Source organism: Vombatus ursinus, unplaced genomic scaffold (genome assembly GCF_900497805.2).
Source record: "Vombatus ursinus unplaced genomic scaffold, bare-nosed wombat genome assembly UNPS02014807.1, whole genome shotgun sequence".
Lineage (NCBI taxonomy): Eukaryota > Metazoa > Chordata > Mammalia > Diprotodontia > Vombatidae > Vombatus > Vombatus ursinus.
The window spans coordinates 44,349,196-44,377,138 of record NW_020954585.1 but is presented as its reverse complement, the minus strand read 5'-3'; the positions used below and the strand labels follow the sequence as shown (position 1 = coordinate 44,377,138).

Genomic DNA, 27,943 nt, shown 5'->3' with positions numbered 1-27,943 from the left:
GGTTGTTTTTCCAAATAAGTATACTATCCCAAGGCCTTAGAAGGATGAAGTTTTTCTGTGACAACCCCCAAAAAAAAGGAAACAATTATCAGTTGTGGTGGTTAAAGACATATGTTCACACACAGTCTTCTTTCTTTCTTTCTTTCTTTTTTTTAATTTTTATTGAAAACAGCAACCAGGTTCTAGCCAGCTCCCTCTCAGGGAGCAGAAAGGCAGGGAACAAGGCAGTGGGATGACTCTACCTTTATAATGGGACATGTATTTTCCAAATTCTGCTTTTTTTTTTTAACTTTTTTCCCCCTCAATTTTTTTCTTTAAAAAAATGGTTTTTTTTTTTTTAATAATCCATGAAACAAATCATCCACAGTGGGAGAACACATGCCTTGGAAGTCAAAGGCACCTCTCCCACCAGCATCAACAGGGCAGAAGCTGTGTGTTAATGGGTAGGAACTCACCTGCCACTCACTCCAGCCCCAACCTCCTCTTTGAACAGAGGCCTTGGGAGCTCAGTGATGTCCCCATCTACCCCCATCATTACCAACAGCCAGCCAGACACTGCAATAGGGCAAAGCCTTATAAGTGGGTGTGCTACACTCCCTGGTGAGGAGTGGAAAGCATCTAATACATGCAAGAAAAAATAGCCAAACCCTCAAAGCAAGAGAAAAACAAAACTCAAGATAAATTAAAAAAAAAAATTAAAACTCAAAACAACCAGGCAAGTTAATAAAGTTTACGGCCAGACTTCACTCCCTAGTGTAGGCAGCTATTAGCAGTATACCCACACATATTTCAAAGAGTTAGGATGGTTTGCACATTTACTCTTTCTTCTTGGGGGAAAAGGGGAAGGAGGGAAGAATATGGAGACCAAAAAAAAAAAAAGAGCCTCTGTTCCATTCCCAGGACCACTGGAAACATTCAAACTTGACTGCCCAGCTCAGATGGTGAAGTTCCCACAGCTGCAACGACTGAACATTTTTTCCAATGAGTCATTTAAAAACCCTCTGGATTATACAATCCTTAGAGACAAGGTGACCCCCATCCTTGAACAGAGGGCAAAGGGCTTCAGTTTAAATGGGGAAGGGGGGAGAGGAAAGGGAAGGAGAGGCTTGTGGCAAGACTTGTTGGAATTGAGCCAATTTGTTGGGAAGCAGGTCTAAAGAGTGACAGACCCAAAGAATCTAGGATGTCCCACCCCCACCCTGAGGTACCCATCCAAATCTTTTCAACTAACACATACATCAGCTTCTTGACCAAGTGTTCAAGCCAACTTTACAGCATCCCTATTATACCTCTCCCCATCTCCACCCCAGCAGCTTCAAAGACAGCTAGACATTTCCTCAAAGAAAATCACTGGTCCTAAAGTTTATTTCCACCCCCCACGCCCCCTGAAAATCGTAGGCAACCTGCAACAATTCTGGCTGGACAGACAGTCCCCTGGAGCAGACACCTCCTCCTGCTCTTTCTTACCCCCAAGGGAAGTTCTCAGCAGGGAAATGAGGAAAGGTTTCAGGTAGAAGGCTGTCCTTGAACTAACCCTTGAAGGAAACTAGGGTTTCTAAGAGATTGAAGGAAGGAGAGAAAGAGTTTCCCAGGCAGGAGGGCCCAGGAAAGGGGATGGGTCCAACCCTCTGATATTCACAGTAATCAGGCATGACCCCAGAGCCCATCCTCCCAGGAGGGAGGACTATATCTGTCATCAGATGAAAACAAGGAAACAGTTTTAAAAGTTCATTATATATAGATATAAAAAATATAATACAACCTATGTTCTACCTACCCTATACAATTTACTGTTTACATAGGCTCATAACACTCTTGGATTGTCAGAAGGACAAAAAAAAAAAAAGGACCTGATCTGATCCCCAAGGCTGGTAAGGAAGAGATGGTTTGGGAGTGGATCCTGGAGCAGCTGAACAAGTCACTAAGCCACGAGGGAGAACTTGCAGGGTCTTTGAAAAAGACAACGAAGGGAGCACTAGAGTCTGGCACCTTGTGTATGAGGGGGGCAGGATCAAATCCTCACCTCCCACACCCATTACCCCTTGTGAAATATCCATACCCTCAGGACCTAGGTGTGTTGTGTTGGCAACACTAAGAGGGAAAGGGACAATGGCATCCACCAGCCATCAAGGATGACACACCATTGATCAGGGGCCCTCTCTCTCCCACGGTATTAAGCTTCACATCACTAGCTAGGACAGATTTCTTCCCATAGCCTTACTACAGACATCAAAAGCCACTCAGACAATGCCATCCCATTCACCACCCATCCCCAATAACTCAAAGCCCTCCCTCCAAGGGTAGGAACATCAGGGTCTAAAGAAAGTGGATTTAGGGAAGGGAAAAATAGAGGGCACGGGTACAGAGATAGAAGCTGCTACACCCTATGGGTTAGAGTTATCAGGAGGCTGAGAGAAAGAAACAGATCTGGGGGAAGTACTGAATAAATGAACCAAAAAAGTACAGAGCTGGTAGTCCCAGAAACTCACTCTACTCAAAGCATTGGGCAGCTCTGCTTACTAGGTCAGTTTTCTTGGCACTTGGGACAAATGGCACATTGCAAGAACTAAAGGATCTACCCTCCCTCCTTCAGAACCACCCTCAATCCCAACATCTTAACTCCTCTGGCCTCAGTTCCGGGCTAAACAAAGGACTGGTTTCTCAGATGCCAGGAGTCACGGTGATGAGAGTCTCGCCAGTGGAGAAAGTCCACATGCCCAATGCCACGTGGGCTTCTGTGGGAGCAGTGACCAAACACGACATGTCCTTGGCCTTGGATTTCCATGGTGCTGGCTAGGTAGCTCTTTTAGCTCAAAGATACACAGGATGACACAAGAATACACTAACGCCGTGCTCCAGGTTGGAGGTGGACTGGACTGGGGACTAAGTGATCTGTGCAAACCACCGAGAACGCCATTCCTCATTTCTGTTTTCCAGGGAGAGGGGAAGAGGGTGCTCCATAGGGCAGTAATGTCCTTTCCTTATGAGTCCTCACCCAGGATCTCCTTCACAAAGGCAGCGATGTCTGTCTCTTTGGTTTTGTGCAAAGTAAAGAAAGGATGCTCCTGTCAGAGAGGAAAGAGAAGCCAGGCTGGGTCATTTCATCACAAACAGCATAGGATGAGGTGCTGGTGATATTCTCTCCGTCTGCACAACATCCTCCTCGCTCCAAATCCTGCCATCCTTCATGAAGCTTCCTCAGTGGCTCCCACCAATGATGGCTCCCCTTCCTGATCACTCACTGTACTTACTTTCTATAACATATGTTCTAACAAGGACATCACTCTACTGAGAAACAGTACAGAGAAAAGAACTGTCTTGGAATCGGGAAGACCTGGGTTCAATGCCCACTTCTGACACATACTGACTATGAGACCCTAGACGAGTTTCTTCATCTTTCAGGGCTCCAGGCAACTTCTCAAAACCATAAGTTTCAGAGAAGGTACTAATTGGGAGAGGGAGATTTCTCCTCCCTACATCAATGAAAGTACAGATCTAGTCCCTATTCTTATGTTGTGTGTGTATTATTCTAGAAGAGCACTTATATGAAGACAAAATCCCTGGGTTCAAGAGCACACTGGGAAAGACCTCATCAGCAAAATGTGGTTAATGAATAATACACTTGCTTCACCTGAGTTGTTGTCAGAATCCCCATACACAGCATTCCATCTCCTACCTACCTCTGGCCTTGGCACAGGCTGGACCTCCACGTCTGGAAGACTCCCTCCTTCCTTACCTCTACCTCTTAGCTTCCATCAAGGCTGAGTCTGGTAGCACTTCTTACAAGAGACCTTTCCTGATCTCTGCTCCCACCCAAATTACTCTGTGTGTGTGTGTGTGTAAAAGTACTGATTATTTGACTAGAATGTAAGATCCAGGAGGGTAGGCATGTTTTTCTTTCTATCTCCCAACAGTAGGCGGGATACTCCAGAGTCGATGCTGATTAAATTAAATAGACCAAGTCCCTTTTCTGTTCCCACCCCCTCACACTCTGCAAAGCCATCAGAGCAGGAATTGCCCCCTGACAGATGTCTGGATAGCTGCTACTCTTCCCCTTCCTCTGATTGCAATTATTCATATCCATCAGTCTGTCCAGCATAAGGGATCTCCCAGGCCGTGGAGAAGCCCACAAGCCCGAGCTGAAGCAGCAGCTGCTTCCAGTTCCAAAAGCCCCAGGTAGACCACGTTCTTTCCCAAGGCTGCCTCTCCAGAAGACTGAGACTTATTTGGCCTCAGAAAACAAAGACTGGCTGATGGCAGTTCCCATTTCCTAAGTGCTTTCCTCACATAAAGAAAGGTAGCTTGAGTACGATTCTTCCAGCTTTACAATAAAGGAAACTGAGGCTCAGAGATGTCATATGGCTTGCCCAGAGGCCATACACTTAGTTATACAGTGGAGCTAAGTAAGACCTGAACTCAAGTTCTGCCTCTAACAGCATTCTTTCCCATCCCGTGGGAGGATAACCTAGTGCTTAGGCTGATCCTCTTAAGGTTTCTAAGATCCTTAGAAGGATCTTAGATCCTTCTAAGATGCCTTAGAAGGGCATTCTAAGTAATGCCCTTAGACTTGGCCAGAATTTCATCCCCTTGGGTTAAGCAAAACTTAAATGGGGCAAGCCTGCCTCAGAAGGCAAGAGTCAATTCCCTAAGCGAGTTCTTCTTGCTGTGGAACCATCAATTCAAGGTCCCACAACCCACAAACTAAGCTTTAACAGTAGGAAAAAAGCAGAGATCCACCATTTTCCAAGCTGCATCCACCTTAGAATATGGCTCCAGCTGGCATCATTCTAGCTGTGCTACCACTGACCACAAGAACATCAGCCCAAAAGGCAGCCCATCTCTGGTGCTCAGCTGTACCAAAAGGAGACCATGTGAGAGAGCTTTTTTTATCCTGTGCGCAAAGCCAGAATACAGCCCTGGTGCTGGCTCATGCCAAGAGGAAACCTGGTGGCCAACCAACTCTTGAGGTCCAGGCAGTGGCATATGCATTTTCCCCTAAGGCTTATGTAAGTTCCACATGGACTTGAGGAAAGTCACTGAGTCACCAAGCATGCCTCCTCTTGTCCCAGGCCACCTCCCCCAAAGCTAATTAAAGCTTTGGGCTTTCCAGCCCAGTACCTGCTGACTTGCCACTGCTGGGTAAGTCAACAGCCAAATTTTCCCCAAGGCAGTTCAGAGGTACACCTCAGAAAGAGGTGTGCCCCTGATACCTACTGCTAAGGACAGACTGCTTAGCTAAACTTTATCAAAATAAACCCACCTCTTAGAATGGGGAAGGGGGAGGGATATACTTGGAAATGAAGGTGAAAGAAAAACAAAGAACACTGATAAAAAAATGTTAAAGGAAAATAAAAGAAACCTGCTACCACACCCCCACCCCAGGCTAAACAGTTCATTTAAATACATTCTGAGTTGGCTGGCATTCCAGAATCTCCCCATCTGGGTCTTGACCTCTCTCCCAGGGCAGTCACTGCCTCTGACATCCAGGCTGATGCCATCTGCTGTGTTCTTTACACTTCCAAAGTATTGCTTTTGCATCGGGAAGTGGATTCCTGAGTACTCACCATTAGCTGCAGGTAGCTCATTCGCTCTGCAGGATTCTTCCTCAAGCTAAAAGAAAAAGCAAGACAGACATGAACCCTCTGAGCAGGGGGTGGAGAGCAGTAGATCACACACTCCTTCCCTAGCCCTTCACTGACCTGCCCCAACTACCCCGGGAGTCCAGAGTGATTTTGCCTGCCAGAGCAGGCAAAGAGGAAGGTAGCTTGCTAGAGCAGATGCTGGAGCATCCAGGCTGGGACCATTAGCAGGGACCAGCCCTGACTCCAGAGGGAAGCTTAGGCTTCACCAAACCAGATATTCCCCATGGGATATCCCCTGTAGAGGACGTATATCCAGATAATCAACAAGGTTGACCTCACTATTCACTGGCTAACATTTGACAACATTGAGTCTTCCCCAAATCTAGCCTAAAACTGGGCTTCCACACAACTTCCCCACCATCATCTCACACACCATGCGTTACCCCCCCCAACACTCCACTTTCCAGATTCCTTTTATGTCGTCTTAGAACGTAAGTTACTTGAGGGCAGAGACTATCTTGCTTGTTGTATTTGTATCCCTATCACTTAGCCCAGTGCCTGGCATATAGGAATGCCATTTCACTAAATGTTCCATTTGTGTATTTGACTGAGTCCAAGTTTTACAGAACAAAACCTTTTATTAAGGGGATTTGTTCTGTGATGTCTGGATTCAGTCAAAAGGCCGTACTTGAGGACCTAGAGGGCCACGTGTGGCCTCGATGCGCAGGTTCCCTATCCCTGGCTTAAGCACAGGCTGGCCAATCATCTATTCCTATACTGAGCCAGAGGCTGGACCAGGTAGGTGACCGCTAAGTGCCTTTCCAAGGGCTGTCTCTGAGCCATCAATGAAAGTAATTTGAAAGGAGGCTCTTTGCCCACTCTCACCTCCAAGACCACCACCACCACCCTAAGACAAGTGTGTGGCCTAGATAAAGGATGGTCCCCTCTAGCCTTGCTGGAAGAGCATTGGACACACGGCTAAAAGGCTCTGGAAATCTAGCCAGCCCCACGGGGAAAGGGGAAAAACCTCTCCTTCTCCAAGACAGTGATTTTACCTAAAACCTCAGCTCATAAAAAGCCATTCCCATCACCACTACCACCACCACCACCAAGGCAACCATGAGAAAAGACTCACCATTGAGCTGTGAAGTCCACAAACTCAGCAGAGAATCGGTCAGCAGGGAGCTGGGGAGATGGCTCTTCCACCACCTGTTTCAGCTGCTGGAATGGGGTCCCCCAGGACTCATATGGAAACCGGAGGATGGCCATCTCAATCTGTAGCCCAGGAAATAAGGCCTTTGATTAATCACTTCCCCTCACTCTTCCACAATCCTACACAGGCCACACCTCACCCAGTCCTGATCCCACAAGAAGGGACAAAGTCAAAATATCAGTATCATTCTATTGGGCAATCAGAGAAAAGCTTAGGCCCCCAAGACCACAACCGTTGAAGCGGAGGAGAAGGTCAGGTCTCCCATTTCTCTCTTGACTTCATTCAGTCTAATGAGCCGGGCTCTCCTGCTGGGACTTATAGCTAAGCTGATAAACATTCTTTCTAGAGTATGGGGGTAACTCTCTCATCCCAAGAAGGGAGAGTCACCAGAAATGGATTTTCACACACACACATACCACTCAGACAGGTCCCTGGCCACAGCAGTACCTCCTCCTTGTGCCCGAAAGCTATGGGATAGATTCCTACATGGTCATGAGGGTCTAAAGACAATACACTCAACTTGAGATGGAAATCAGAGAGCAGAAACAGACTCAGATGGGGATCTATTACTTGGTCATTAAGCCAGTGAGGTCCAGCAAGGAGCATCCAGTCAAGGCAGATTTTGCCTAGGAACTGGGGTTTTCAAGCTGCTCAGTTCTCTTTTACCAGGTCCAGTACTCCACCAGGTTGGACAGATAGAGGGAGCAGGTCATTTAATCTATTCTTTTAAAATCCTCACCAAAAAAAAAAAAAAAGTGGGGGAGGAGAGAAAGTAGAGGGAGCTTTTGACTTCAGCAATAAATAGGCATTAGGGGAGTTTTTCCAGTCCTGATATAATCCTGTGATCTATAATCACACGGTCCAAAAAATATCCCAATCCTACTCATACTCACTACATCCCATACAGAGACACATGAAATAGAGATTATTTTCAAACAGCCTCTTGATTTTTTTTTTTTTTTTGGCTAGGCAATGGGGGTAAGTGACTTGCCCAGGGTCACACAGCTAGTAAGTGTTATGTGTCTGAGGCTGGATTTGAACTCAGGTCCTCCTGAATCCAGGACTGGTGCTCTATCCACTGCACCACCTAGCTGCCCCCTCACTTATTTTTTAAACTTAAGAAGCAACAGCATCTTCATTAAGTCAAGGTCATCTGTGTGAAAGGGCAACTGTACATTAGCTTAAGCCTTTGACTTCAACCACCGTTAACACAAAAATATCAAATTGTCCTTCAACTATGCTAGAAGATATAGGGGTATGCAAGTCAGAGAATTTTTAAAATTAACTGCAGCTGTTCCTGAAAGGCACAAGTGAATGAATCAATGGGCTCAAGAGACTGTAGTTCAAACAAATGATTAGAACTGGAAATAGAAGGGTAAACATGCTCTTAATTAGTAAATTTGCTGATTCCTCACTAACATCAGCCCAAACTCCATGTTTAAACAAGACACATAACATTTATGCATATCTAGAATCATATGAGTACACACATCATTATATGTATATGTAACTGTATTGCTGTAATGTGTATGTACATGTGTATTGTGCATGTGTGTATTGTGTATACGTGTGTATAATTACTTATTGTGCTTATAATTACATTATGTGCATATTGTATTGTGATGTGTATACATGCATATAACATATTACCCATATAATGTATATACCCATATATACATATATATACATACATACATACACACACACATATGTGCATACATCTCTTTCAGACAATACAACCTAATTAATTCAGATGCACCATTCTGGAAACGGAGGTCATTCCACATACTAAGGTGAAGTTAGCCTCTGCAGAGGCTGAAAGGTTTGCTCAGAAATCAATAGCATAAACAAGCAAAATGTCTAAACCATTCAAAAGCACGTAGTGGGTACTCAATAAACACTTGCTGATTGATCAATGATGGCTGATTGAGCAATTCTTCCATCAGAAGAACAAGGGGGTTGGACTATCTCTAAGGCCCCCTTCTAATACTCAATCCTAGACTTATTTCAAGGAAGGAGACTCGGCAGTTTCCCTCTTCAGACCACTGGTTATGGTCTCTCACCTCTCTCCCTCACTCAAGCAGGAGGTCACGGGCACCCAGTAGGAGGGAAAGGGAGCCAGACTAGGACATACGTGGTACTCAGCCTAGCACACGCATTTGAGAAAACCTAAAAATAGCCTCAGAAGCAGCCACAGGAGGGCAGCCTTAAGTAGTGGCTTTCCTTGTTCCACAATAGGAACCAGCTGGGGTTCTTACAAGGCAATCTGGTTGGCCTGGTTCTTCAGGGACCAATGTTAAGGTATTTCCTGTACTGGGGTGGGCAGAGTGAAAGGTGCCCATGAGCTCACTGTTTTGGACTGAAAGCAGAGTCATGAGGGTGGAGAAATTCTGGAGAACTCAGCCAGAAGGCATGAAAACTTTGGAAGAGATGGTGATCCCAGCAAACAATGCCAGGGAAGGGTCTGGGGGAAATCCACTGGACAAATGAAATCTCTTCCTGAAAGGCCCTTGGGAGAAGTACAAATTCATTCCCTCTTTCTTAGCCCCACAAAGTAGGGGAAAGGGGAAGTGAGTCAATATCAAAGGTCTGAGAATCTCCCTAAATGCCATATTAATTAATGCATGCCCAGAATTTCCCTTGAACAACAGTGCACCACCTAAATTCTATTTTTAAACATGGAGAAACGCCCAAGTTATCCTAAGCTGGCAAAAAGTCCTCCCCAAAAACACTGGTATGAGAAAATTCAGGGGACCAGAAACCAGAGCCATCCCTAGAGTTCAAAATTAGGGTGATCCCCCACCAGGCATCTGCCATAAAAGTAAGGAGCAGGTGGAAAGCTGGGATTTAGATTTCAAAGGGACCTCAGAGATCATGTAATCCAACCCTCTCATTTTACAAGGAAACAGCCAAAAGTAGTGATTTGCCCAAGGTCACAGAGGGCAACAAGTTGCCAAGTCAACATTTAAATACATGTCCTCTCATTGCAAACCCAATTACATTCATTTCTACTCCATAGTCCTATGCTGATGGCACAGGACAATGACTCAGAAGGAGTGGGGGATGAGGGGAAGAAACAGTTCCACCAACTGATACTAAAAAAAGGTCTGAGGCCCATACACACAATCACTCCATAAAACCTTCCACCAAAAGAAAAATACCCTCACTTAGCTAGAGCACAGGCACCCACCCTACTGAGCACAAACGCCTATTGCCTCGCTGTGATTTCATTTAAGGCTAATCTCAGTGTTCTTTTAACCTGATCTCACCTGGATAAAATTACGGGCTCACAGATTTAGAGCTTAAAGGGACCTCAGAAGTCATCTAGTTAACCCTCCCACCCTCATTTCAAAGATGAGGATGACTGAGGCCCTGAGAAACTAAAGTGACTTGATCAATTTCACACAAAAGTCAGGCTTCAAACCCAAGTCCTCTGACTACAAATTCAGTGCTCCTACTGTGCCAGGCTGCCTCCTCTTCCCTTTCCCTGGCTCCCAGGTATATCTGACACCATCCTCAGCCCCATTCCCCCACCTCCCTGCCCCCAGGGTACCTGACACACCCAATAACTTCTGATTTCCCCATGTGCACAATGGAGTTGTTCGTTTTTTTAATTTGACTTCTGAAGGGATGATGGAGACTGGGGGACTCTGAAAGCTCTTCTCCTCCCCATCCCTTCTCAACCCCAGGTGACCCACAGAAGGCAGCTTCGGGCCAGGGGCATCTTAGGGCCTTTACCATAGTGATTCCCAGACTCCAGACGTCTGACTTGACATTGTAACCTTTTTGGTTCAACTCCGGGTTGATTCTCTCCGGCTATAAGAGTGAGGGGTGAGAAATTAAGGCAGTTAGTTGTTTTTGAGACACCCAAGGAGGATTCATGCCCCAGAGTCTGTCCAAAGACAACAGCCCCACAGAAAACACCCAGCAGGCTAGTGACCAAAGCTTGATGCAGACCAGACTGGCCTCTCCGGAGAGCTATGGGGCACTAGAGGGTGGAGAGAAGAAGAGGGAAAGCTGGGGGCCAAAGCTGAACGGTGCTTCAGTGACAACACCTGGCATATGTACAGCTCTTTACAGTTTGCAAAGCACTTTACCTGGAACACCTCATTTGATCCTCAAATTGACCCTGGGAGGGAGGTGTTAGTATTATCCCCATTTTACAGAGGCTTCAAAAAGGTTCATTCCACTTACTCAAAGAATCAAACCTGAGACCTGACAGGAACCTCAGAGAGATTATGACATCGGATGCCCTTGTTTTACAGAGAAAACTTTGACCCAAAGGGAGGAAAAAGCTTGTTCAATGTAGTAGTGTGTAGAAGAAAAGGGACCAGAACCCGGTTCCCCCACATTGTGTGGCCTACTTCCCTTTCCATCATACCACAATGCCTTCCCTTAATCTCCTCCCTTTTCCCCCCACTACGGCCGAAGGTTTCCATAGCTTATCATGAACAGCTGTCCTAGTGAGTAGTGTTTATTTTTTAAAAAATAAATAAATAAAAGGACTTCGTTTATACCCAGGAGATAGTAGGAAAAGTGTCACCATTTGGTGTCAATAAAAATGTCACTCTCACAGTGAAGAATCATGCAGTCTGTACTGTATGTATTTACAACTTTAATTTAGTTATGCCAATGAAGGGAATCAGAGGCATGGATGACACCAGAGTGTAGATGATCCAAAAATCTTTCCTACTTATTTTTTGTGATAAAAATTTTCCTTGCACTCCCCCCCAAATCTCATTCCTAATTACGTTTTAGTTTGCAGCATGCAGTCCCTGAGAAGACACAAGCTTTGGAGGGGTGAGTGAAGCTAGAAGCCCACTTGGTGGAAGGAGGAAGCTGATCTAGGGTTAAAAATTAGCTGTGGGCAATCCTTCCAGCAAATAACCTACACACAGCAATTCCCAATTTAGCATCTCATCTTCAGGGCTTTTTCAGAAGCTTTCTCTCCAAGGCAGTCACACAGTTTAGCTCAAGGCCCCAAGACCCAAGAGTGTCACAATTAGAGTGAAAAAATAAGAAAAAGAAAACTCACAACCCACAGGATGAGGGTTGGTTACTGGTTCAGTAACTTTCACTATCTCCATTTAATAGATATGAAAATTATTTATAAGCTCAAAGCATTATATCTGGTCCCAGTTGCCCAAAGTTACTGTTTTTATCAGCAGAAGCTTCTCCTGGGAAGCCACTACCCTGTTCTGAGAGAGGACAGGTGAGTAAACTAGGCCCTCCCTCTCATCTACACCATGCCCCCACTTACCGCCATATAGGGTTTGCAACCGGCATCCATAGTCTTGGCCACTGAGTCCACCAAGTAGCCACTGATCCCAAAGTCACACATTTTTACGTGGCCTTCCTTGTTGATAAGAACATTGGATGGTTTGACATCTAACAGGAGCCAGGAAGGGAAATAGAAAAAGGGTTAAAAATGTTAAAAGGCAAAAAAAAAAAAAATAGCACAAGGTAAAGGAACAAGGGTAGGAAATAAGGCCAGAGAAAAACTTCAGGACTTTATATGGCCTCAAAAAGAAAGGGCTAGGGAAAGAAAAAGACTTTCCAGATTATTATTTGCCCTAGATCACAGAGTTAGTAACAGAGTGTCTGTCTCCAGATTTCCTGCCTCCCAGATAGATTGCTGCTATGACACACAGCTAGGCCACACTTCATTTCAAGTTTGGGCGCCACATTTTAAAAGGGACCTTGACAAACCTGAGTGCATGCAGAGGAAGTGTTCAGAATCACATCCTACAAAAGATATTAATGGAAATGAAGCTGTTTACCCAGGAGAAGATAACATTTAGTAAATAATGTGAATGGGGCAGCTAGGTGGTACGGCAGATAAAGTGCCAGTCTGTATACTGTGAGAGACAGAGTGACGCTGAACTTGGAGTCAGGAAGACCTGGATTCACATCCTGCCTCAGACACTTACTGGTTATGTGACCCTGGGCAAATCACTTCACACTTCTTGGTGCCTCAGTTTCCTCAACTGTAAAATGTAGGTTTAGTATTTGATGGCCTTTCAGCTCCAACCCTATTATCCTAGGATTGTAGAATGCTTTAGGTACATTATCTAAGTTAATCCTCAAAACAGCCCAATGAGGTAAGTAGGTACTAAAGGTTTTTTGATTTGGGATTTGGTTTTGTTTTTTTTTTTTATTTTTTTTTTTATTTTTAGGCAATTGGGGTTAAGTGACTTGCCCAGGGTCACACAGCTAGTAAGTGTTAAGTGTTTGGTCTGAGGCCGGATTTGAACTCAGGTCCTCCTGACTTCAGGGCCAATGCTCTATCTACTGCGCCACCTAGCTGCCCCCGGTTTTTTGTTTGTTTTTTTTAATCGAACCAGTCATTTCACTGGTATCAGGAACTCTTGATAATAACACTACCAATTCAGCTAAACTTGTTTAGATGATTTCCGCAGCTCCCTCTCTTCTAGCTCCAGCAGTCTCATGATGCCACTTCTGAATCATAGTCTCAAATCCACCCTATCACCACAGGCCACACCTCCTTTTAGAATTCAATGAACAAGCATTTCATCAGCACTTACTATGTGCCTGGCATTGGGTCAGACAGTCAATCAACAGTCAGTAAGCATTTATGAAGCACCTACTAGGTGCCAGGCACTGTGCTAAGTGCTGGGGATTCAATGAAAGACAAAACAGTCCCTGCCCTCAAGGAGCTTACATTCTAATAGGGATAACGAGGTACATACAAGATAGACAGAGAGCATATACTAGGGAATCTCTAGAGGCTGGAGGGATTGGGAAAGGGATCCTAGACAAGGTGAGATTTGAACTGAGGGAAAATAAGACAGAGGTGAAGAGGGAGAGAGCATTGTAGGCATGGAGGACAGTCTGCAAAAAAAGGACCACGGAGGGTAATATGCAAAGAACAGCAAGCAGCTCGGTGCAGCTGCAGTAGGAAGTACAAGGAGGAGAGAAAAGTATAAAATAAGACTGGAAAGGTAAGAAGAGGTCAGGTGGGAAAGAGGACTTTAATTTTGATCCCAAAGGTAACAGGGGGCCATTGAAGTTACTGGATGGGAGGGGAGGGAAGGAAGGAAGGAGAGAAAGGGAAGGTACCCTATTACAAGGAGGTCAGCCCTGAAATCACATCAATGTCCTTCTGATCTTATCAGAGCAGCTCATGGCCTCTTCACCGCCTGCTAAGAGAGGTCCAGGGACTCTTCTCAATACGTATTTTGTAAAAGTGACTTAGAAGGAAGAAAGGTCAATGAACCTAGAGTGACTATGGGCAGTCATGCTATTCAACACTGGATGCAAAAAGAGGAGTGTTAAAGCTTATACCTTTAACATCAAAAGTGATATTTATATAACTTTAAGGTTTGGGGAGCAATTACGTTTTAATTTGGTTGGGCCACACTGTGTGGGACTCAAAGGTCTCTCAGGGAGCGTTTTGGTACCTCTACATTAGATCAGGCTGCCTCGTTTCACAGAAAGGAGACTGAGGAGGCCTGAGGAAGGGAAATGGCCTGTTGGACATGCATTGGCTGGTTAAGCAGCAGGGCCAGTATTTAAATTCAGGTTCTCTGACTTAAAATTCAATCCTTTTTCCACTTCATTTAATCCAATCCCTGCATCTTAGAGGGGAAGAAACTCAAGTCATCAAAAGAGATGAAGTCACTTACTCAAGGTCACAGAGCCAGTGGCAGACTAGACCAGGCCATCCTGACTCCCAACTCCTTTTCCATCATCCATAGTAGAATGAAGGTTATGTCAGATAGGGGACACAACTCTCTTGAAAGATATCCTCAGTGCCTGGTGCATAGTAAATTCTTTAAAATGCTGATTTCGTTGAATAGGTGCCATTCATTTTTCTAAATTTGCTTCTTTTTTAATATTTATTTTTTGCATTCTTTTTTTAAATTTTGAGTTCCAAATTCTCTCCTGCACTCCCACCCCTCCCCCATTCACTGAAAAGGCAAGCAATATGATGTTAATTATACACGTGAAATTGTGCAAGATATATTTCCATATTAGTCATATCACACACACACACACACACAAAAAGTAAAACAAAAAGTGAGAAAATTATACTTCAATTTGCACTCAGAGTTCATCAGGTCTTTCTCTGGAGGTGGATAGCATTTTTCATCATGAGTTCTTTGGAACTGTCTTAGATCACTGTATTAATCAGTGTAGCCAAGTCTTTCACAGTTGATCATGATTACAACATTGCTGTTACATAATACCAATATGTAACAACGTGTACAATGATCTGGTTCTGCTCACTTCACTTTGTACCACTTCATGTAGGTCTTCCCACATCTTTCTGAAACCATCCCCCTCATCACTTCTTATAGCACATAGTATTCCATCACAATCATATGCCACAACTTGTTCGGCTGGAAATGGCTAACTGACGGACATCCCCTCAATTTCCACTTCTTTGCCACCACAAAAAGAGTTGCTATAAATATTTTTGTACATATAGATTCTTTTCCTTTTTCTTCAACCTCTTTGGGATACAGACCTTGTAGTGGCATCAAAGGGTATGCAGTTTTATAATTCTTTGGGCAGAGTTCCAAATTGTTCTCCAGAATGGTTGTATCAGTTCACAACTCCACCAACAGTTCATTAGTGTACCTATTTTCCTTTATCCCTTCCAGCATTTGTCATTTCTGATAGGTATGAGGTGGTACCTCAGAGTTCTTTTAATTTGCATTTCTCTAATCAATAGTGATTTAGAGCACTTTTCATAACTACAGATAGTTCTGATTTCTTCTTCTAAAAACTGTCTGTTCATGTCCCTTGACAATTTATCAATTAGGGAAGGGCTAGGGGCAGCTAGGTGGCACAATGGATAGAGCACTGGCCCTGGAGTCAGGAGGACCTGAATTTAAATCTGGCCTCAGACACATAACAGTCACTAGCTGTGTGACTTGGCAAGTCACTTAACCCCAATTGCCTTGACAAAAAAAAAAAAAATTAGGGAAGAGCTCTTATTTTTATAAATTTAATTCAGTTCCCAATCTATTTGAGAAAACAGGTCTTTATCAGAGAAATTTGCTGTAAAAACTTTTGATATTCACTGTCTATGGTACCTTTTAACAACATGTAGTTTCCCTGATTATCTCTTTTAACTAGGTCTATTTTTGCTTTTGCTTTGCCTGAGATAATGATTGCTATCCTTGCTTTTTTTTTTTACTTCAGCTGAAGCATAATAGATTCTGCTCTATCTCCTTATTTTAATTCTGTGTCTTTCTGCTTAAAGTGTGTCTCTTGCAAATATATTGTTGGATTCTAATCCTGTCTTCTTCTGTTTATTCTTCTCTTTTTATCCCGTTTGCTTCTAGTCACTGCCTCCCTTAATCTGGCCTCCCTTTTATCATTTTCCTCCCCTTCTCTTATTCCCTTCCCCTCCTATTGCCCTGTTGGGTAAAACAGACTTCTGTATGCAACTGAGTGTGTGCGTGTATATACATGTACACACAAACATATGCACATATACACACATATATATACATATATATGTACACACACATATAAATACATATATACATATTTTCCCTCTTTGAAGCAATTCTGATGAGCTTAAGGCTCAAGCATCAACCACCTCACCCCCATTTTCCCCTCCATTGTAAAAGCTCTTTCTTGTGTACCTCTTTTATATGAGATAATTTTCCCCATTCTACCTCTCCCTCCCTACTTCTCTTTCTTTCTCACTCCTACATTTTCTGGGGGACATCCTCCCAACATAATCAACTCACACCCATTTCCTCTAAGTAGACTGGTTCTGTTGTTATTGTTGTTCAGTCATTTCAGTTCTGTCCATTCGGGGTTTTCTTGACAGAGATACTGGAGTGGTTTGCAATTTCCTTCTCCAAGATGGTTCTACCTGGCCTAATAATGATAAAGTTCTAAGAAGTTAGCAACTGATGTCAACCCTCCACCCCAGTGTTACAGACATGTCCTGCTGACCTCCTAAGTTGTCTTAGGCTGGAAGAATGTCTCACCCTGACCCTTTGCTGGCTTTGCTTCTCCAAAATTTTATTTGAAGCATTATTTTAAAGTTGTTTGGAGGGGACTATTGGGAGAATTTGGCTGAGTTGCTGCCTCTTTAGTCCACCATCTTGGCTCTACCTTCTAAACACATTTCTAAAACACTTTAAGATTTACAAAGCACTTTTCCCAAAACAACTCTATGAAGTAGGTATTGCAAGTATTATTCTCCATATTTTATGGATGAGGAAACTGAAGTCTCAGAGAAGTTCCATGACTTAACAGGTTACCAAATGTCAGAGGTAGGATTTGAATCCAGGTCTCCTGACTCCTAAGTCCAACATTCATTACACACATACACCACTCTTCTTCCACTGGTAACAACAGAATGGTGCCACATTCCAACTGGGCTTTCCCCTTTGTCTTCTGGCACTCCTGGGTCCTGGCCAAGATAATACAGGGAAACAAATGGAGCTCAATAAAAGATCAGTTCCCTGCCTAGAAGGGTCTCCATCGCCTAACTGCCCCTAATTCCTTAAACTCTGAAGATTCAGAGGAATTGACACAAAGACGGGAAACACCTCTTGAACCATTGACAGTTAGTTCATTCAACATTGCAGAATGATGAATGAATGAATGAATGAATGAATCAGCACAAGGGCAGCACTTACCTCTGTGAATCACAGACAGTTTACTATGTAAGTGCTCCAAGGCTCGAACAATCTTGGGATGCCATGGGGAAAGAAAAGAGGAAGGAAGAAAGGAAGGTGTGAGTTATTCAAGCATAAAAAGGCTTACCAGGTTACTTAAAGGGGAGGAAGGGCAACACATTTCACATTTAAAGGGGAAAGAAAAGAAGTGTCTCTGCTTGGCATCTATATGCATGGCAGCTCAACACTCAGGTTCAAACAATGAGGTATTGGGCAATTGTGAGCCTAAAATAATGAGAACCTACAGTTAAGTGAGCTGGAAAATTACAGTGAAGGAGGTCAGGAGCTCATTTGCTTCAAAGACTTTTCGAAGTTGTAAAGCACCCCAGTGGCAAAACCCCAAGGTCTCAAGATGCCAGGACTACCATGTCACTCATCAGCACACCTCCCAAACCAAGAAGACTTTCATCCAAGAACCAAGGAACCTGGAACCCATGGCAACCAACGGGTGACTGAGAAATTGACCAGTCTAACTGCTTAGCAGGCTGTGTCTCCCAGGAACATTCTTCCCAGGCTAGGATCCTCATATTACCTCATCCCAAGACTTTCTTGACAGGATTCTTGTGTTAAGATGGCAAGCACCATCTCCTCATCCATTCCCCTCCCTCTCAGCGCTCCAAATCAAAAAGGTTAAAGAGAGCAACTCGGCCACTTACAGACACTGCTATTTCACCTAGAATATCCTCCGGTATGGTCATCTCCTTCTCCAGAACCTTTTTGTAAAATTTGTCCAAGGAGGTGTCCATCAGTTCCATACAGATCCACACATCACCCTGGTGGCAGCAGAGAACAAAGGAATCAACAGGGAAACCTGAACACTCCCTCCCTATCCCCAGTGCTCCCTGACCTCCCTGCTCGATGCAAAGGCAGCTATACTAAGCCACAGGCCCAGCAGAAGTGATAATCACCTCCAAGAGATGAGAAGAGAGAGAGAGAGCTGGACTAGGAGTCATGAAGACCTGGGTTCAAATGCCACCTGAGACACTTAGTGGCTATGTGATCCCGGGCCTCTCAGTACCCAAGTTTCCTCATAAATAAAATGAGGAGGTCGGACTCAATAGACTCTAAGATTCCTTCCAACTCTAAATCTACTAACCTATGATCCAAGGGCTAGTTACTATGGGATTTCATACAGACTGATCAAGCTGTCCATTGGATCTGATGACAAGGGAGGAGGAAACTCCAATTTGTCACACATATACATGTTTCATTGTGTGTGTATGTACATATGCATACATTTATATTTATTTCACACACACACACACATCTTGTTTGTATGCTGGATACCCTCATCAGACTAAGGGTTCCTTGAGGGCAGGGACTGATTTTGCCCTTCCCCAACACTTAATAAATGCCTGCTGACTTGAGTTGTTGTTCCTCTGAAATCCTATGTGCCCCATCCATTCATACTCAGCAAAAGGGAAAGCCGTGGTTCAATCACATCTGTCTCTTCCCGCCTTGTTACCTCTCTGAAAAGGGCTCCATAGAAGGTGACAGTATAGAAGCAGTCTACAGTCCTCATGGAGATATCCAGATCCATGAGAAGCCTCTTCTGCTCCTGAGTGTTCACGGTCGCTCGGATCCTCTGTGGAGGGAAGAGAAAACTTGAAATAACCCCTGAGTGAATCCTATTCTTGGAGCCCAATGCACATCCTCTTAATGAGGTAGGATATGGGAGAAAGTCTGGCCACAGGCACTGTCAGATGGCTGTGATTATAAGCAGAAAGGAATACAAGAAGCAGATAGCATCTCCTCCGAAAGCCATCAATAGGAGAGAGTCTCACCTGATCTAAGAGAGTTTACAGGCATCTCACCCAAAGAGGACTTTTGCAGGTCCTTTCAAGACCTGTGAGTCTTTTCAAGAGTAGGATCCCATTTTCCTGTTATTTTTCTAAGATGAGGACTCTTTTCTTTCAGAACATTCTACCCTTTGGGCAAGGTTCATCTTAGAGCAGTAATAATCAGTGCCAGGTTAGGCAACAGGTCTTAATGCTCACACCACCACCCACAGCCATTCATCTGACTTTGGGGCTCCATTGATTACCTTGACAGCCATGATGGTTCCACTCTGGGCATGTCGAACTTTCTCCACTACCCCGTAGGCACCCCGACCCAGCTCTGAAATCGATACTAAATCATCAGCTGCCACTTCAAAGTTCTTGAGGGACAGAAAAGAGAAAAAGTCAATAAGGCTCAACACCTGAACAATGCCCACACCCTAGGAATACATGTGGGCATTCTCAGCTCCGTCTCCCCTCAAACACACACATCAAGAGCGGCCATCAGGCATGGATATAACACAAAAGAACTTTAGCAGCTTAACCTTTTATGGACATGGCCAAAGCCCTCACATGACCTCAAGGAGCCAGCTGGACCAAATCTCCTTCACAAGTGCTAAGACACTATCCTTGAGCTGATGGAAAAGTCCTCAAACCCCCTAGGAAATCAATGAGCTAAAAATCTCATGGGTCTCATTAACTCTATCCTGCCCAAGGCATGTGCTATTACATTACCTTCATCACACAGACAAACAAAGATACAGGAATTTTTAAGTGACAATGAGTCAGACAATGAGTCTATAATAAGGAAACATCATCACTGTTTACTCCAAACTACTGGTGTGTTAACCACCAACCACCCAGATTTAACACATGCCAAGGATGCTTTGTGTGTGTGTGTGTGTGTGTGTGTCTTTTTGTCCTTAGCACAGTGTCTAACACAAAGTAGGTGTTTAATAAATGCTTACTGAATGAATTTTAAAAATCTGATGGATTACAAGCAGGGAGAGGCTGGTTCAAAGAAAAACCACAAAGGAGAGAAAGCCAAAGAGGATTGTTAGGACCCGGTACAAACCTGCCAACAATTCTCACATGTAAATGGAACTGTCAGGGATAGGTGAGAACAGTGTGGGTGAGGAGCCACAGCAGGACCTGCTGAGTGAAGAGAAATTACCCTCCATTCTCTAGACCTCATTCCCACTCATTCCATTGCCTCCAGGGAAACTCAAGGGAAGCCTAGTATTAGCAGCCACCAGCTAGGACCTGGGCTTGACTTTTGTCAGGGTGAAGAGTGTGATTCGGGGAAACTGAGCAACAATCTCTCTCATCCCTGATATCTCCTCCTCCCAACTTAAAGCACGCAGCAGCAAATTTGCAGTGTCAACAAAGAGTTTAGTCTGTGAAAGACCAGGAAGCTAGCATGTCAAAGGAACTGATAATGGGACGAAACCATCACCAAACCAAAAAAGTTTTTTCCTTTTGCTCTTAGGAATAGCTTAAGTTCCCCTAAAAAAAAATCAGTCAATGCTAGGACACTTGGATGGGTTTTTATAACCAAACAGGGACTACTGGTCCAAAGCACCTCAGGGTACCAGGAAACCTTACTGTCCCAAACACCTAGATATCTCCTTTGTCACAAAATAAGTGCCACCACATAAAACGTCCTTCTCATAACCTAGAGGCAACAAAATGCTCAGGGACTGGAAGGACCCTTCTGGGCCCTCTCATAAACTTTATCTACCAGGATCCCTAGGAAACTGGGCCCCATTAGAAGGGCATTTCCTACGTGACCCGAGCATGCTCAGACAAACACATACATACATACATACATACCCACTGTTTAAAGTGTTGGGTTTACAGGCAGCTAGAACACTGGCCCTGGAGTCAGAAGGACCTGAGTTCAAATCCAGCCTCAGACACTTACTAGCTGTGTGACCTTGGACAAGTCACTTAACCTTGATTGCCTCCAGGGAAAAATAAATAAATAAATAATGGAGTGTCGGGTGTTCGTCTTTGAAGGTTTTCAAAAAGGCTACTGTTCTGATCCAGTCAAATCCGTTCTAAATCTGGTTTTATTCACATCTCTTGGAAAGAAAAAAAAAAAAGTCACTTATTTTCACATAGGGACAGGGGACAGGCATGATACCATGGCCATAGGAAGCTCCAAGGGGACACTTCCTCCACTAATGCAGGTTGACACCTTTTTGGAAACTTAAAGTCTTAGGCTACCTAGTCTTAATCTACCTAGAGTTGAGCGTTTAAATGACTTAGCCAGGGTCACACAAGCAGCTCTCTATACACTGTGCCATGTTGCCTTTCATACACATTTCTAGTTTCAAAGATCTAGAGCCAAAAGAGACCTCGAAGATGTTTCAGTTTAATTCTCTCTTTTTACAAATGAGGAAACTGAGGTCAAGAGAGCAGCTTGCCTAAGGCCTCGAACAGGTAAGTGGCAGAACCAGCACTCAAATCCATATCCTTTGACTCCAAACCCAGTGCCTCTTTTCTAATGCACAATTCTGGACTCTTCCCCTCTAACAGATCAGACCCGGTAGAAAGAGTTAAGACTGCTGAAAAGAAAGAGGCCGGTAGTTTAAGGACCTTCCAATACTGAGGAAGAAGAATTAAGAACAGTCTAAGTATATAACCTGTCCCCCTTACTAAGACCTCTCTAAAGCTGATTTCCTACCAGTCATGATTAGAAATTATTTTACCCTTGGCAGGCAACATTTAACCTGGAGTACAAGGAACTGCTAGGTGACCAATCTGACTGGAACGGAGAGTATCTCCCATTCTCTCTCTGTCTCTCTCTGTCTCTGTCTCTCTCTGTCTCACATAAATAACTTTTTGCATGTTGTCTCCCCCATTAGAATGTAAACTTCTTGAGGGGAGGGACCGTGTTTTTTGCCTTTTGTTCTATCCCCAGCACTTAGCACAGTGCCTCAAATATTGTAAGTACTTAATAACTGCTTATTGTTGTTAATGAAAGAGAGTAACACTAGAAGGCATCAAGGTATCTGAAGTGGATAAAGTGCTAGGTCTGGAGTCAGAAAGACTCATCTTCCTGAGTTCAAATCTGGTCTCAGACATTTACTGGCTGTGTGACATTGGGCAAGTCACTTCACCTTGTTTGCCTCAGTTTCCTTTTCTATAAAATGAGCTGGAGGAGGAAAAGACAAACCACTCCAGTATCTTTTCCAAAAGAACTTCCAAGTTGGGTCACAAAGAGTCAGACACAACCAAAAAACGACTGAACAACAGTAACAAACACTAGAAGAGTAGGTGGGAACCAGATTGTGGAGAGCTTCAACCATCGTGCTAAGAAGTTTTCATCCTAATCCTAGAGGCAATAAAGAATCATCCAAGATTTCTGAGGAGCAGTGTCACGGCCAGCTCTGCCTAGGAATGTCAGTTTGGCAGGCACTGGGCTGCAGCTATTTGGTACAAACACCCAATATGCTAATTACAAACAATTTTTTTTCTTTCTTTTCATTGGAGAAAACTGGAATAGAAAAGAAAGTGGACTGGCCTAAATGTGTAGCACAGAAGTGCTAGATGAACTTAGGAGATTACACATACTTTTGGCCAAAGCAATCAGGGCAGGCTTCTACCCCCAAGTGACAGCTGCAAAAAGCTGCACATGCACACACATGAACTAACAAAGATCTAGGCACAGGCACTTTGCTTTGCACAGAGGAAATGGGCTCTTCCAGCAGGCTTTCTTTAGAAAAAACAATTTACTAAGTCTACTTCTGCAAAGTGGTTTCAGGAAGATAGGCTCTCTCTCACTCTCTCTGGGAGATGAGCCATACTATGAGGGAGCTTAGTTGATACATCACAGAACCAGCCCACCCAGGAAACATCCAGTGTGACAGCAGGGTGATCACAGCCTCAAGAAGAAGCCCAGATCCCAGAGGTTCAAGGTGTTCTACTATTATGCCTACAGGAAGCAGGCTGAGGAAAAGGCGGTTCTGGCTTCCCCTAGAATGTATGGCTTTGAAGGGTGGTTGTTCAACACGGTAAAGAAAAACCCTTTAAAAAACTTAAAAATTCTGATCAACGCAATGACCAGCCACAATTCCAGGAAAACCACTGAAGAAGCATAAGCATGCTCCAGGCCTGACAGAGAGGTGATGGACTTGGGGTGTAAAATGAGACATAATTTTTTGAACATGACTAATTTAGGAATTTGTTTTGCTTGACTATGATGCATATTTATTACAAAGGTTTTGTTTTTCTTTCTTTTTTTTCTAATGGGAGATAGGAGGGAAAGAAAATAGATTTTTGTTAATTGAGAAAATTAAAATTTTTTAAAGGGTGGTTTAGATTTTTGTTTTTCCAGTTCTGACTAATGTTTTATTTTGGGAAGATCCAGTAGCCCAGGCTTGCCAAAAGTTTAACAGTAAGTCAGCAGTTCCCTCTCTGAGCAGAGACACGGACACTATCCTCCTACAGAATGGATACACTAACTCAGTTCTACCATGGGGCTCTCAGATCTCAAAGCTGCAAGAATACACACACCTTTACCTCCATCCCAGCCTTTGTTATCATCAACATTCTCTCATGAAGTCAAAGACTAGTAACTAGATTGGGGGGGTCCATGAACTTGGATAGGGAAAAATATTACATCTTCATTTCAAGACAACTGGTTTCTTTTGTAAGCCTATGTATTTTACTTTATACATTTAAAAGAATTATTCTGAGAAATGGGTCTATGGGCATCACCAGACTGCCAAAGGGGTCAATGACACAAAAAAAAGTTAAGAACCCTTTATTTAGTCACAATCAAGACCATGGGTGCACTGGTTTCAGGTGTATCAGACCACAGACACCTAGTTTTGTAGCCACTGGGGGATTCAATCAGAATTTCTCATTCAAAATCTTGCCAGGCAGGCAAATACAGGGGCATGCTCTGGCACACAAGTTTTATTATAATCCCTGGCACCCTGAATTCTCTCCCAAGTCTCAGATGCCCCACTGGGAGGTTTCTGAGGAAAGCAGCAAAAGGAGACAGATCTCCAGAAAGTACAATGGTTAAACTTCCAGGATGTCAAACCAACGAAAAGAATCACTGATACCTTTTCCCCAATTCTGACCCTAGCCCTTCCAAAATAATCATACATTAAGTACAAGCCATTGATAGTAACAGCAACAGCTAGCATTTATATAGTCCTTTAAAGTTTACAAAGCACTTTACATATTTCATTTGAGCCCCCAAACCCTGTGAAATAGGTAGCAAAGGTTATTATCATCCCTATTTTACAGATAAGAAAACTGAGTTTTGAGAGAGGCTGAGTGGCTTGCCCACAAGTGAGATTCTAACCCAGGTCTCGCCTGACTCCCCAGTTCAGTGTTTTGGTTTTTTCCCCTCAGGACATCATGCTGCCTCTCTAAGGAGTGACCCCACAGGCCACTAGCAAATGCCCAAATGCCATTTAAGACTTATGCTTTAGGGACGGAAGGTAAATACCTCAAAAACCTATTCCTCCACCCTCCAACAGAGCTTTTCGAGGTGCATCCATTCCAAGTCTATGTAAGTAACTGATGACCTGGGGGTAAGTTGTGCAACCCACCTAAGCAAGGAAAGCCATGTTCTAGCCCCCTATCCCCTACCACCACCAAGTCGGCAGAAGGCAGGAGAGTCCAAATTCTATCCAATTTAGCACCTGCCCATGGGAAGGTAAGCAGTCAGATATAAACTCTGATCCCATGCATAAGAAGGTCTATATATAGTCTCCCAGTACACAGACTCACGCAGTCCCTAGAGGATGCTGAACAGGGAGAACAAAAACCAGAAGCTATTTCTAGCCAGTACATTGGGCCTCCTGGAGCTAGGCAGAAAGAAGCTGCCCAGAGACCCAGCCAAGTCTTCATCGACCAACCCTCCCTGCCCTGACTTCTCCTCTAGACGGGTAACAAGGCATACCCTTGAGGGCCCCGGGGTTTGGATTCAATTTTTTCAGGGAAGGGGGCAGGGAGGAAGAATGGGAGAATTACAATGATAGACTTATGTCTCAAAGAGCTAAGAGGGCAATCCTTTCAGCCCCTAGCCACAAGCTGGGTGGAGAGAACTGGAGAAGGTCCCTGACCTTTCATTATACAGTACTCCGCAGAGCAGAAGCCCCAGACAGTGCTTGGAAAAGCTTCCCCAGAAAACCTCAAACACCCTTTAGTATTTGCTTACAGGGTCTCTACACACATCCTAGATGAAGTCCACCAGTCAAAGTCCTGGATAAATTGCTCATTCACTTCGAGACAGGGCCCTCGCCCTGAAACATGAATCACACCCAGGCAGAGAACACAAAAGTTCCTTCTCTTCTGCCCACCACACTGGGGGTCAGGCAACCAGGGCCCCAGCACAACTGAGAGGGAGAGGGGAAGGATGCTGATGTTGGACCCTCCCCTGACAAAGAACCAGTTTCTACAGCGGGGGAAGATGGTGGGGATCCTTTCCAACAGATAGACTGAGGGAAACTAGATGGGGCTGCCCTTGGCCTGACGGAGATCTGTGGGTTCACACACAAACATTTCTCTTTGGGGAAGGAATTGTTCAAACACTCCAGCCCTCAAGTCCCAGGGGAGGGCAAAGGAAAAAGTTATGCCAGAAATTTTTAAATGTCCATGGAGATCATTGTTTGAAGGAGCATATTTTGTTTCTTTAAAGCTTTTCCAAAGTTCAAGTCCCAAGAAGACAAACGTGACAAAAACACACGTCTTTACAGGTCAGGACAGAGGAAATGTCAACTGGCGTCATATACCTTGTCACCAATTGTAATGAAGGTCCTAGAGTCCAGGTTCCTGGGAGGCCTGGAAAGAAAAAAGAAAATCCCATGAGTCTTTTCCCTGGGGCTCCAAATGCTCAGCTGTGTCTGAGCACCCTGATCAGAAGAGAACAAGACAATGTAACAGAATGAGCACTGGGTGAAGATGTGGGTTCCCATCCCAGCTCTCACTCTCAATAGCTACGTGGCCCTAAGTAACTCAACATTTCTGACCTCAGCCTCCTCTTCTGGAAAATGGGGATACCTAGCAACTTCACAAAGTCATCACAAGCCTCAAATGAAATGATGTATGTGAAAACACTTTATAATTACAGAACATCAGCTAGTAGTCACAATCACCAGAAGAGCCTCCCTGTTCACTTTGAAAGCTGACACCAATATTTTACTCACAAGGGAATGATCTCAGCCTAAATCACATGTTCTATCCCACAGTAAGGTGTCAAGTGGACAGACACCTTACTGACTCAAAAAATCCAATGTCCTCCCCCTCCCTCCCTCCCTCCCCCACTGGCTTCTTCTGGATTATTTCAGGGTAGATAAAATACAAACTCATCTATCTTTTTACATTCTGGTTCCAAACTGTTCACATATTACTCCTCCTCTCACACATTCGGTGTACCTGCCAAACTGGCCAATTTGCTGTTCTCCATAAAGAACATTCCATCTGCCTCCACTAGGCCTTTCTGTTCCCCATGCCAGGAATGCTTTCTCTCTTCAGCTCCATCTTGCAGAATCCCTAGACTTCCTTCAAAGACAACTCAAGGTGCCAATTTCTCCAAGAGCATTTAATGTTCTCCTAACCATCTTCTTCTCCCACCCCCGTGACCCTCCCCCCAGAAATTACTTTGTATTAATGTCTACATTTTGTACATCTTTATCTATATACAAGGTGTTCCTTTCCCCTCCTTCAAGGAGAACATAAGCTCTTTTGGGGCAGGGATCATTGACCTTTGTCTTTGCATCTCCAGCATCTAGTACAGTGCCACCGAACACTTGGTGAATTAACTGAGAATTGAATTAACTGTTGAATTAACCAAGGTGAGAGAGGGCACTGGAACTGGGTACTTTACAAGGGGTAAAGAGTATGGCAAAGCCTGACCAAATGGCCCTCTTTTCAAATACCCACTCCCTCATGGCAACAGATTATGCCCATCACTGAGTGTTGCTGGGAAGAAGTCAAACTTACAAGCCTGAATTAAAGGGTCTGCTTCTGATTTCACAAAACCACATTTAAATTTTCTCAGGAAGAGGGGACCCACTGCCTATCAGGTCTCATACTCCCAAAAAAAGCAAAGTGGCCGTTTATCACCAAGTTTCATCAATCTAGCTCCCCATAACCCTCCAAAATTACCCTGGCCAATTACTAGATTGGATGAGACAAGCTTCAGGATCTCAAGTTACCCCATAAAAAGGCACACTTAGGGTTAACTGTGGTGGCCTAAAAACATTTTGGTAGAGCAAAACATACCAAGTTGGAAAAGTTTCAGAGAGAGGTGCCTCTCAGAAGATCACAAAGTTTCATTCCAAAGGACAGGGTCAAGCCCATTTTCAGGCCTCTTCTATCTTCCTATCCATGCAAAGGGCTATAAAAAATGACCATTTTGGACCTCAGGTAGTCCCCTACTTACTATTTTCTTTTTTTTTAATTTATTATTTTATTTTTCCCCAGTTACATGTAAAAACAATTTGTAACATTCATTTTTAAAACTTTGACCTACTTACTATTTTCTGATGGGATTTATCAAGGACTAGCTCTTATACATTGAAGATTATTTGTAGCTATCTCACATCCCCAACCAGACTAGAAGCTTCCTGGGGGAAAGAGCCAACCAAGCTTTGCATCTCCTCCCACCACATACAATACCACACAAGCAGTGAGGCCTGATGTGTGCTGAACTCCCCACTTTACCTGCCATTT

The 27,943-nt window shown here is 44.0% G+C and overlaps 1 protein-coding gene across 2 annotated transcripts in view; it reads right to left on the bottom strand.

Moving 5' to 3' along the window:
- Positions 1–276: 276 nt before the first annotated feature.
- MAP2K3 (mitogen-activated protein kinase kinase 3) overlaps positions 277–27,943 on the bottom strand; it is a 76,921-nt gene continuing 49,254 nt past the window's right edge. For both annotated transcript variants that reach the window (XM_027874542.1, XM_027874543.1), the window contains exons 3-12: positions 26,002–26,050; positions 19,510–19,623; positions 18,931–19,050; positions 18,122–18,238; positions 17,427–17,478; positions 12,056–12,183; positions 10,534–10,611; positions 6,718–6,857; positions 5,565–5,610; positions 277–3,065 (exon numbers count right to left, since the gene is read on the bottom strand). In XM_027874542.1, the coding sequence (XP_027730343.1) occupies positions 2,982–3,065; positions 5,565–5,610; positions 6,718–6,857; positions 10,534–10,611; positions 12,056–12,183; positions 17,427–17,478; positions 18,122–18,238; positions 18,931–19,050; positions 19,510–19,623; positions 26,002–26,050 (928 nt within the window). In that variant the 3' untranslated portion in view covers positions 277–2,981. The remainder of the gene's footprint in view (positions 3,066–5,564; positions 5,611–6,717; positions 6,858–10,533; positions 10,612–12,055; positions 12,184–17,426; positions 17,479–18,121; positions 18,239–18,930; positions 19,051–19,509; positions 19,624–26,001; positions 26,051–27,943) is intronic.